The sequence below is a fragment of the Gymnoscopelus microlampas genome (genome assembly GCF_963454915.1).
Source record: "Gymnoscopelus microlampas genome assembly, chromosome: 18".
NCBI lineage: Eukaryota > Metazoa > Chordata > Actinopteri > Myctophiformes > Myctophidae > Gymnoscopelus > Gymnoscopelus microlampas.
This window is the reverse complement of record NC_139955.1, coordinates 34,552,957-34,565,396: the sequence shown is the minus strand read 5'-3', so window position 1 is coordinate 34,565,396 and position 12,440 is coordinate 34,552,957. Positions and strand designations below refer to the sequence as shown.

The window sequence follows — 12,440 nt, the reverse complement described above, 5'->3', positions numbered from 1 at the left end:
GAGTGTGAAGATAGACATGCCAGATAACATACTTTCAACATGCTTATGACTCTGAAACCTGCCTCTAATAAGAACCAAGATGAGACCCGCTGACAACATTTCAACCACATGAACCCTAGCGTCTCTATTATGAGGCTTGTAGATAGGCTATTTTCGGCGAATAGATTTGGTGTAGAGGGGAAAAAAGTATAGGGACCATGCATAGAGCCCTGGCAGACCCCAGTCAACAAAGTATATGGGGTTTAAGTGGTTGAATGGGATGCAGAGCCGCGTAATGCACCATTCAAACAGGCATGAATCCCCTGGTCTCCCAGGTGTTTGTAAGCCTGGGTCCATACTGTCGTGAAACCTCGAACCCTCACCCTGACCCCGACCCCCTATTACATGGATGCTGAAAAGAGCAGGACGGTGCTTAGCTGTAAATCTGTGCCACTACTGCACCGGCTCATCAGGAATGTGACCTGTTGATTGGCTGGGAAGACCCCCAGTGGCTTTGCCATCCATCTGGCCTGATGCATCGCAAAGGAATTTGAAGGATGCTTCTCAACAGGCAGAATGGAAGAAAAACATTACACACACACACACACACACACACACACACACACACACACACACACACACACACACACACACACACACACACACACACACACACACACACACACACACACACACACACACACACACACACACACACACTTCCCGACCTTCTACACTTGCCCAACTGGACAAAGTAGGACGGAATCCTAAGGAATCCTACAATGGCCCCACGGCCACGGCGTACTCCCTGAAGACCCGAACGGTGGGAGGCAATGGGGCTGGGGGGGAGGGTTTGGAGCCGTCAATTTATTCTCATTATGCGGCAGACAGGAAGTGTGGTTTAAATTGTGCAGCCTACATCCCCACTCGGTGATATGTTGTGGAGGGGTGCTGCGATCACGCTCTCGACATCCTGTCACTGTTAGGAGCACTTCCACCTGGCCAAGACTACTCATTAACATGGGAATCACACAAGCCGCTCGGCTTCTTGCAGCCAAACATGACAGCACTGAGAGTCTCCTCGGCTAAGGTCTGGTCTGAAGAGAACACAAACACGATTGGGGGCGGGGGGGGTGAAGTCAATCCAGCGGTAATGGACCACCTGCTCCTTACTGTAATTTTCTCCAAACTTGAGATTGACTGAAATCTGGTGCCAATGATGGAAACATAATGGGCTTAATGGGCACCCGGCTTTATTTCCGTAGTGCTCTGGATTTGGAGGAGGGTTGTTGGGTTGGGCGGAGAGGGGGGGGGCATGCTGAAGGAGAAACAGGATAGGGACGGGGTCCCAATCACCGACATGCTGAGAGGGTTGATTTAAACAGCAGCCGCAGCGCTCCGTTTCTGAATTCCTCCACGGCGTGAGACATGAGGCCATTACAGGCCACTGCAATGGAAACTCGCATAGCGGCCCTGAGTCTTCCCACATGGGCGGAGACGCTGACAGCTTGTCAGAGGCCTGAGGAGGGTCCCGTGTGCACCTAATGTTCACACCGGGACCAGGAGGGAATCAGATACAGCCCCAGAGGCTCTGAATGTGTGGAAAATGGACAGCGGAATGTATAGGTATATTCTAGATGACAGTAAATTCAGAGGCGGACCACATGGAGGTGTAGATTATCTGTGTGTGCCTTTTTCCATCTGGCATGTCTATTGCAGAAGTCCACTGACACAAGGGGTCACTGCTAGTCAATGTTCCCCTTTGACTTTGTGGATGATTTTTCACTCTCTGCTGTATGGTGTGAAGTGTTTTTCCATCAATTCAATATAATTATCTCTATATATCTTGTAATATTTGTATTTTATTTTATTGGAGCTGACAGCAGCTCCACATGGTGGTCCAGTACTGTACTTTATGTCTTAGTATGAGCTATAGATAAATACACGCACACAGAGAAGCGGCAATAATGCTAGCAAGATACATGCATGTATTTTTAGGCTGTCAGTAAACCAAATGTAAACATATTTTGTAGTTTTGTTGCCTTGTTACAGCAGCTATATTGAATATAAAGAGAATCATGTTGTGATTCCAAAGGCTATTAAAATAGACTGATGGCTAAATGGGAGAGATGTAGCTTTGCACATATTCTGGGTGTCTGTGGAGTAACATGAGTAATGTGAGTCCTCTGTTGTATTCTTTTCTTTTAGATATCAGACCATGCTGGACTGCTGGCAGGGAGAGCCACTGGAGAGACCAACCTTCACAGCGCTGGTGGAGAGTCTGGGAGACCTGCTTCAGGCCAGCGTGCAACAGGTACCACACTTGCAACACTTCAGTCAGACGCTCTTATGTCAAAGGATTTAGGGCCATTTATTGCAAGAATTGGTTGCAGCAGTTGGTGGTTACAGTTGAATTTGATGGAAATGTCTGTGCGGGAGTGTGCGTGCAAATTCTTATGCCAATCAGTCCAGCGGTGCCAGCGATTAGCTGTTTACAGACGGGCGGACAAACAAGCAAACAAACAAACAGACGGATGGACAGACTGGGGCGAAAACATAATCTCTGGCATTAGGCTGTCCGGCCTGTCAGAGATAAAAAGACAACGACATTGACTTGTTTGAATGTGATTAGGGATTGAGACAATCAGCTGGGCAGCTTATGCATGTGTGGCTTCAGTGCACTGCCTGAACAACTGCTTCATTTGCAGAATGTAAAACAAAATTAATCTAGTGTTAGACATGGCATTATTTCAACAAAAACAGTCTTGAAGGTTTCCTGTCAAAAGGCCTGAGCGCGCTGATGTGAGCAAAACCCATTGGAGCCAATGCTGGATACACACTACTTTTATCCACGTGAACGCTAGCTTCCCTGTTCTGGGCATGTCATTCTTCAACATTCTGCGGGATTAGCAGATCTACAAGCTCACACTAGCGTCCCTAGTTTAGTGGGTAGAGAGGCCGTCTGGTAATCAGAGGGTCAACCATTCGCCTCCTGGCCCTGGTCCATGTGTTGAAGTGTCTCTGAGAAAAACACTTGATCCCTATACTGCCCCCCTCCAAGCTCTCATCATAACCATCTGAGCATCAGCTGGGTGAAGCTGAAAAACGGAATTTACCGTGGACTTATAAGGTTATAAAATAAGATTGACTATTTTCGGTCAAGAGATTTGGTGTAGAGGGAAAAAGGAAGGGGCCTAGGATAGACCCCTGGGTGACCCTGGTCAATGAATGATATATAGGGTTTAAGCGGTTAATAAGATTCAGAATCCCCACATGTAGATGTCCAGTAGACAATAACCCACGACCATATCCAACGCATAACTGAGGACTCCAATGGCCTTAACAAAGCCACATTTAACAATGAAATTAGTCACCGAGTGGTGAGTCACACTCGTTGCAAGCGTTCAGGAAGCACCATTTCTGAGTTAAGTGCTGCGGTCTGAAGAAGATGCAGCATGGATTCCAGCCCAGGGGGGTGCTTACAGTAAACTGCGAGGGGAAGTCACACTCAACACAATCACTTGGCTACTATACCTTTGAAAAGGCACCAGGCAGCTTCGGCAGAAGAACCAGTCATGGAAAAACATTAATTACTAATGTGACACAATATCACTTTGCCTGGGAGTATGAAATATCACATTGTTTGTGGAAGTTTGTAAGGTCCTGGTACTCGACAGCCGTTAATAAAACATATATACAAATGGCTTTTTAATCTTGGAGACTGTCTCTGTTATTTATGGTTTATTAATAGTGAATCTTCTTTATGTATATGAAATATTATGTTTATCCTCCTAACATAATCTAATCATCCATTCACATGTTATTCTAAGCTCCTCATCACCTCCCCAAAACAAACAGAGTGAAAGATGACCATAAATTAATGAGAGTGAGAAAACTGGAGTGTTTTCCCTGTAAAAAAAAAAACAAGAAAAAAAGGCTTTGTGATAAAAGAATCACAAGGATGCATTGCGAAAGAAGGGTGGAAATTGAAAGAAAGGGAGTTTAGCAGCATCTTTTGCTGATGACAGAACATTGGCCACATCCCCAACAAGAGCAGGGGAATTTTCATTCACATTCAAAATGTCGAAGACTAGAGAGTCTCTCAAATATCTATAGACGTGCTCCGACTTCCGACTACAAAAGAGAATAGGCTTTTGTCCAGCTAGTACATTAGTGCAGAGACAGCCCGACAGGCAAACGAACAGAGGAGTTACATTAGACTAGATGCCAGTGCAGATTCTGCAAGGTAATAAGAGATAAAGTCGAGGCCAGACACCACATCAACATAAAACGACGGCGTGTATGCATTACAAATGACTTTGTGAAAGCAATCCTCTTGGGAAACAATCCTGATTGGACAGAAAGAGCTCTCCATTAATACGGTTCTGTTGCAGCGTAGGAAGGCTGGTCTAAGAATCAGTCCTTTATGGGGGTCATCAGTAAGGTTGTCTCTAGCAGCATCATCACCTCGTCGGCCTGTACATTCCACGCTGGATTTATTAGGCATAACCGTAGTTTCCTTGGCTGCTTGCCACGGCCTGTGGGTACTGGATGTTTGGATAGCATGCAGACAGCGTCACCCATGAAATGTCCTCCAAGTTTCACGTATTCATCACATGCAATTACCATCATCCTACCATGAACCTGCTTTTAACAACACTAACGTTAAGATGTTTCTTTGGTGGACTCAGGAAGGAAAGCATTACATTCCCATCAACACCGCGCTGCTGACCAAGGCAGGAGACCTGTGCACCACCGTGCCGTCAGAGGAGACTCCCACGCGGCCAGTCTCTCACCGTGACTCGGGGAGCACCTGGTGAGAGCAAACACATACAAAATCCCATACGTTTTCATACAAAGATGAAAAGCCATTTAATCTGTTTTATTTTTTGCATTTTCTCATGAGATGGTGTTATTTTTTTGGCCTCAGAAATCTGGTATTTAACGTCTGTGAAAGTGGTATGCTATTCAATTCATTTATGATTAATGCCAGCGAGTCTATTTTGTCAAAATACACCACATTCTCTTAACGTATATACTTCATGTGGCGCCCAGAACCATACTCTACAGTCTGCAAGGTAAACATTCAGGTCTGCCTTCAGGACAATGAGCAGCCTGATTGGTTTGTGATAAGAAATACACACATCAGCAGCCTGATGGCCAAGAGAGCTTGTTGCATTGTGGCTTCAGCTAGGAATTTCCCCCCAAACCATTGACCCTGCTTCAAGATTTATGTCCACTTACAATAATATTTGTTGAGCTCTTGGATTTTCACAGGTCCTTGAAAGGTGTTTATTGAGAAGGCGTTGAAATATGGTAATGATAGCTATCCCTTAAGCTGAAGTAAACAGTCACTTTAGACATTTCAATAAGTAAAATTGAATTAAGCCTCATACAATTTCACGCATGCTATGCAGTTGTTCATCGGTTTCATTAGGTTCCGGCTTGTATCGCTTTTGATCTTGTGAACTGATCTACCATAAGGGTTAAGCCTGGGATTTTCTCAAAAGAACATTTTTGGATGATTTTTGGGCGTTAAACTCTGTGAATATTTTCTCATCAGGAACATAAAGATCCGTCCAGCCAGTGTAAAAACATTTGATGAAGTTACCATGGAGAACGGGACAAATGAGAATCATGGGGTAAGCTATTTATGCTGACTATTCAGGCACACTCAGAGCAGCAAACTAAAACGGGCGCAGATTCTTCCAACTCTCCTTGAACATTACAAATGTGATTAATTTGTTAGGTGAAGGGCATCTGAGGTTTAAGTGGAAAATGTACCTTAAAACTGATCTCACAAATATTCCTGGAACTGTTCCATGTACATAATCATCCACTGGTGAGACGGGGCATAACGTGAATTCACCGTACATTGAGATAGGAAATGATGACATTCTCTCTCTTAAATGTCATCATGATTTGAGTGCACGGGGATCTCATTTTAAATAAGCCACTGTGCTTTTATGAGCGATCCAGTTTAGAGGACCTTGTATTGTGAATTGTACTTCCATGTACTGTTTCCATGTCTTTCTGAATAAAGTATTCAATCGCGCTCTCTCTCTCTCTCTCTCTCTCTCTCTCTCTCTCTCTCTCTCTCTCTCTACCTGAACAGGGGGGTCATTCAGACAGTGGAATGGGCCTGTCCTCGGACGATATGAAGCGGTTTGAGTCATTTGCAGGCCGGCCCCTCAGCATCATGGCTCTGGCGTGAGTACAGTACATCAAATCCCTCCATTAGCTACGCTGACTGACATCATCAAAACATGCATAGTGTAAGAGGCTGCCAACTACTAGCTATCCATACGGCCCTGGAAACCCTCCCACAGTGCTGGAATGTAGACATTATAACTGACACACACACACACACACACACACACACACACACACACACACACACACACACACACACACACACACACATACGAGCACATACACAGAGTCCCTTTCACCCAAAAAAAACTTCAATGGCTAGTTTTCCCTTTTGTCCAAAGAAACCACGCAAGAGAAACTGTGACACAAAAGGGAAGAGGGAGGGATTTACCCCAAGGTGACAAACCAAAGGATTGAGGACAAAAGCGGAGTGGAAGTGTGACTTGAGGCTAGGGCTTTTTTAGAGCACACACATAAACTCCTTTGTTTATGTCAAGGCTGTTTTGTCCTGATTGAGATGTCTGCCATACCGTTTGAACTCCTAGCTCTTGGCTGGTCCTAATGCCTTTTTCTGCTGTCTGTCTTGAGATAATACAGTAGATATGCTGTACATAAATAAGGACAAAGGCATTGATACATTGTATGGTGTTATCTGAGGATTTAGTCTCTAAAGAGAGAAAAAACAGAATCATGTTTACTGGAAATCCTTGGCTTTAAAAGCAGATATTGAGTTTTCTGCAGCCAAGTGGCAGGGTTAATCGGCAAGGTCATACCCCTGGACCCAGTAATTACAGTCGAGAGACCTTCTGACATTATGCTGCTGGGCTAGCACACTAAGACAGATACTCAAAGCGTCTATTTAAGACTTATGGATGCCCGAATGACGCCAGAAATAAAGTGGTTTAAATTGGAAATAAAACATTGCAAATATCCAAATCCACACCAAATGTGTGTCAAGTTGATGAAAACAGAGCAAATCCCATTTTAACGACAACTGACACAAACATAAAATGTGAAAACAAAATTGTCTGTAAGGGAACACATAAACAACAGCGAGGAAGTTTGATATTGGCTTACGGGACATGATTAATGGTGTTCTTTGAACCCAATAAATTGACCAAGAGATCTTGGTTTGATTAAAAACATTGTTGCACACACGTCACACTCAACCCCCCAGCACAGCCCCACGTGGTGTTTCTTGTTTTCCTTCTGTCTTTGATGCAACACTTTGGCCAGAGACTGCCACGGAGACTTACCAAGAGTGGGCACGGTAATAATACCCCATGTTACTGTGGCCTCTGCCATGGGGTGAAAGAATGAGCGCAGGCATGCAGAGAATGATCCATATATTTGAGGGGTGGGGAGACCTTGCTGGGCAACCACTTGGATCACTGGCACCTTTTGACCTTATGAGAGTTTACAAGGTACACCCCGGTTGGCTGTAATGATACTCTGTTTTTGTGCTGCTGAATTCCACCTGGTTGACCCCCGCCTCCCCCCCTTGTTCTCTGGCACACAGCGCTAACAACTTCTCTTTCTGTCTGTCTGTCTGTCTGTCAACCTGCTTTCAACCTGGTGTCCCTATTTTGGGCATATTGTCTTAAATTCAGCTTCTATTCGTCGTCATATATATATATATATATATATATATATATATATATATATATATATATATATATATATATATGTGGAGTATATATGGCTAAAGTTGCTGCCCCTTTTGTTTCCTGTTGTTCCAGAGATGTTCATTATTCATTCCACATGCATTCACTAAAAACAGTGCATTGTTTGTGTGTGGTGTTTGGCAGTGTGGATGCAGCATCCTGACATTCTTATTAATCGTCTGGTTTTTGTTCTGCATTTGATGCGTTATTTTAGATAGGTCAGTGCAGAAAGACAGGAAACCAGGGGCAGAGAGACGAGGATGGGATTCAAACACGGGTCCTCGTGCTCACATGTAGCATAGAGGACTGTGTACTAACTGGCTGAGCCACCAGGCACCCTAGAACATGCATTCCTCTTCAGCTCCCTGTCATTTACCCCTACTGGGTTCTGACCCTTTGGCCTTGAGAGCGGAGTTCTGGAAACCCCTAGCAACCCCCCAAAAACAATGGGAGGCAATTACTCATATTCTGAGTATCAAGTGGAGCAGAAGCCATCAACAATAGGGAAAACAGTTTCGGACGAGTGAATAGCTCATATATGAATGGTGAAAGGAGTTTGATCCTGTGTTTTGCAAAGAAATGGAATTGGATCCTGTTTTTATTGCAATCATTTAGTGTAATGAGCAGGAGTTCCCTGGGCCAGAAAGCACACAATCAGCACAGTGATGCCATATGGTTGTATGTCAATGCATTACATCTGAATGCCATGTGCTCCCTGTGTCCCCAGGATGAAAGCTGGAAGTAAGAGTAAAGAGTCTGTACTGACTGAAGGTGAAAAGGAGAAATATGCACCGGTGTCTGCGCTGGACTTCAGCCTGGACGACTCAGCACTGGAGCCCAGTCTAGAGTGTCACAGCCCACCCCCCGACTACAACTATGTGGTGCGCTACTCCACCCCACCTGTGTAGACCCCCCTTGTCACCCCAGACCCTGGAGTATCTGACCCTATTTTTTTTTTTTTTTCGTCTTCCTACCCTATAACGGAACTTCACAGCAAACCACATAACTCCCCAACTTCCGACCTTTTTTTTAAAAAACATTGCTTTTTGTTCTACATTGTGGTTAGTGATACAAAACACGCAGGAGATTCTCGGTTATGTGGTGGCTTTGTTTATGAAGGACACTCTTATCACAAGAGCAGACGCCTCTCTTTGCGTCTGCTCAATTCTAACTTGCAACTTCCTACAAGTTCACTGTGCAGGAAGATCTGACCTCTGGATAGATTGATCATCCCTTCGGAGCTTTCATACTAAGAGCCTCATTTCAATGCTGCTGGTCCGTCCACATCCACTGTGATATCCTTTTATACAGCTCAATAAAGGCTCAGGTATTTGTTAATCTACTGTGAACACAAAGGAAGCACAATGGTTCCAACTAGCAGATTTCCACAGTGCTTTAAAGAAATAAAAGTGTTACCGTACATGAAGTATGTTTTACCAAGAGGACCATTCAGTGAAGCAAGGACACAGAATATTTGAGGCTTTTCTTGTTTTCATTGATACTTTTTTTATATCAATACAAAAATGTTAAGAAGTTGAAAACTGGAAAGTAATATTTTATTTTATTATTAATGTTTTGTGTTACTTTTCTATTAACATATGTTTGCATTGAAAGGAGACCCTAATGTGTGTAGACCCCAACGAGTCACATCTAGTATGTTGAAAATTACATTTTCTGTCATTTTAAAGAATGGAGTAATATAAGGTTAAAGAGATGCTCTTATTAGAATGCGGATAAACTGTTATCCACGTGAATGTTGTTTTTTACTCAAAGCAGACAGAGACAGATGGTTCAGAATAAGATTGCGGTTAATTATTGAGGGTGCGTTTATAGAAGAAAAACAGGATGAGAACTCATTTCACCTGCTTTCCCTTTTATCTTGACATATTTACTGTGCCAACTCAGGTTGATCTCTACAGAGATATTGAGGAGAGGGCTAATCTGTATTCTAGTGGCAGAAGGTCTGTTCTATACTCCCTGATCATCTAGGGCCTGTCTGGAATATTCAAGGTTATTTGAGGGAATAGGATACAGCCTAAAGTGAACCCACAGGCTGCTTTGCATTTTAACACTACAGTACAACTTCACAATGAAGGAATTTTAAATTAACCATTATACTGGGATCCCTGCTCGGTCCAGCTTCTAAGGAAACTCAAAAGAGGCAATGTGAGGTAAATCCAGAGAGAGCCATATGGCGTTGTTTATTTTCTTGTGTACAAAGCTATTTAGAAAAAATGAGTGTAGCATTCAGGTTTGTGGGAAGTACAAGTCTCCCCAAATCACTAGTAAAATAAACCTGGCATATTTATTTAGATTACCAACATTGTCATTTATTAATCCAGTTCCGTTCGTCGTTTAGATTCACACTGAAATGTTGACCAAAGGATTTACTACCAGCTGCCACCTCCTGACAACATGTACTATTCCAGTATTTCACTCCAGAATGATATGCTGATTACGCTGCTGTATACACTATAATTACATAGTAAAGCTGAGGGAATCTGCTTTGGCAGGAATGTGTATATGGAAATATTCTGTAGCTTGCAGGGCAGGCTATGGAATCTCTATGTGTATGAAGTTAGCACCAGGCTGGACACTATATACTGGTCACTGTAAGTTATATTATCTGTGTTAACGCATGTAATATCATTGATTATATTTTAAAACATGAACATTTAATTCACAATAGAGAATATACTGGATGTACTGTAGATAAAAGTAAATTTACTTCACCTGGTAATAGTCCAGCAAGTGTTATCCAAGTCCAACACATACCCTGTAGGAGTGTGGCTAACTTGTGCTTTGTGACCACTAAATGAAACAAATTGGTTCAGTAGTCAGTCGTAGTGATGCGTGGGTCAGTTTTAATTTTTTTAACCCGACACACCTGAAAAAACAAAAACAAACATATTAATCAGCGACCCAGACCCGACTGAACCTGTGTTGTGGGTCGACCCGCGCATCACTAGTCAGTGGGTATTTTCAACATTGTCTCTAAAATCCTAAATGTTGCCAAATGATGATTTGTTGTGTGGAACAACTTTTTATTTTTTATGTTCTTTGTCCAATGTGGAAGGGAAATGTGTATGCACTGATGTTTTATACTAAATATAATTGTTTGTATTCTAAATGTATTTTATTAACCAACAGTGTTGGGGGTAATGTGTTGCCAAATTACTTTTGTGAGTAATTTAACACTTTTTCAATTCATGTAATGGTGTAGCTTTAGTATATATTTTTTTCAAATAGGTGACTCAGTATTCTGTCATATCATGTCCTTTCAGCCTAACATCAATTTCGTGAGTGGATTATGTAGATGTCTTATAAGTCTTTTTAAGTTTCTGCTTTGTTTGAATGGATTGTTATATTGACATTTAGGCTATTGCACAACTGTAACATGCAAAGGCTACCATTTGAATACAAAAGCCAGATTTATACTTCATCGTACACCACAGTCAGGCACAGAGAAGAGCAGATCTACAAGCTCACAATGTGTTGCATCCGTGATGCATTGTGAGCTTGTAGATCTGCGCTTTACGGTATGCAACAACATTGTACGACCAAGTATAAATGAAGTAAAAGATCAATTAAGAGCAGATTTACAAGCCCGCAATGGGTTGCATCTGTGATGCATTGTGAGCTTGTAGATCTGTTCTTTACGGCGTGCAACACCATTGTACAACCAAGTATAAATTAAGCAAAAGAGAAATGTATTAGCAACATTTCCAAACAACACATACAATAATCTACACACAGCTTTTTATTTTGATGGTAGGATTGTAACATAAATATTTTCTTTTAAACAAAGTAATGTTCCCCAACACTGTTAACCAAGCATATGAAGTAAATAAATGAATAAAGATCTATATATTTATATATTACTCAAGGTCTACAGTCAGCATTATTCAAATATTTTGTGTAAAAAATGCACTTTATGTAATTTTTTTACATACAGTACGCAGGTGCTTTATATGACTTAAAGCCCAAATTTAGGACCTTCAGTAAAACTGAAACTTACAAAACCCTGGAAATCAAATGACTCAAATTAGTGAAATCATGTCAGTATCATGTCGTATCATGGTCAAGGCTAACACAAAAGAACGCCTCAACAGTACGAAAATACTTTCGAAAAATAATTTGAGTGGCTGAGAGATGGTCTAGTGGTCTAAAGCTCATACTTTCAGCATCAATGGTCGAATCCCAGTCCTTCTATGGTTCATTGCTTTTCAACTTTACTAACTGTAGGCTAACATGCAAAAGAGCGCTCCAACAGTACTAAGAGACATATGTTGAGAATCAGTGAGAGATAACCTAGTGGGTTAGTGATCCCACTCCCAGTACAGAGGTTCAAATACCAGTTTTTCATTACTTTACTAACTGAAGGCTAACATACAAAAGAGCGCTTCAACAGTACGAAGACACATATGATGGGAGTGGTTGAGAGATGGTGTTGTGGTCTAAAGATCAGACTCTCAGCATAGAGATGCCATGTTCAAATCCCAGTCTTTCCATGGTTCATTGCTTTTCACCTTTACTAACTGACTGAAGGCTGACATATAAAAGAACACGTCAAAAGTTCTAAGAGACATCTGCTTAGAGCCAGTGAGAGATGGTGTAGTGAGAAACTGATCAGACTCAGCACAG

At 42.3% G+C, this 12,440-nt stretch overlaps 1 protein-coding gene across 1 annotated transcript in view; it reads left to right on the top strand.

Annotated features, from left to right (window-relative positions):
* The window catches only part of kdrl (kinase insert domain receptor like), a 53,164-nt gene extending 41,487 nt beyond the window's left edge, over positions 1-11,677 (top strand). Inside the window, exons 26-30 of the mRNA XM_084041528.1 lie at positions 2,188-2,293; positions 4,671-4,795; positions 5,543-5,621; positions 6,095-6,189; positions 8,524-11,677. Of these exons, the coding sequence (XP_083897654.1) occupies positions 2,188-2,293; positions 4,671-4,795; positions 5,543-5,621; positions 6,095-6,189; positions 8,524-8,704 (586 nt within the window). The 3' untranslated portion in view covers positions 8,705-11,677. The remainder of the gene's footprint in view (positions 1-2,187; positions 2,294-4,670; positions 4,796-5,542; positions 5,622-6,094; positions 6,190-8,523) is intronic.
* The last annotated feature ends 763 nt before the right edge of the window (positions 11,678-12,440 follow it).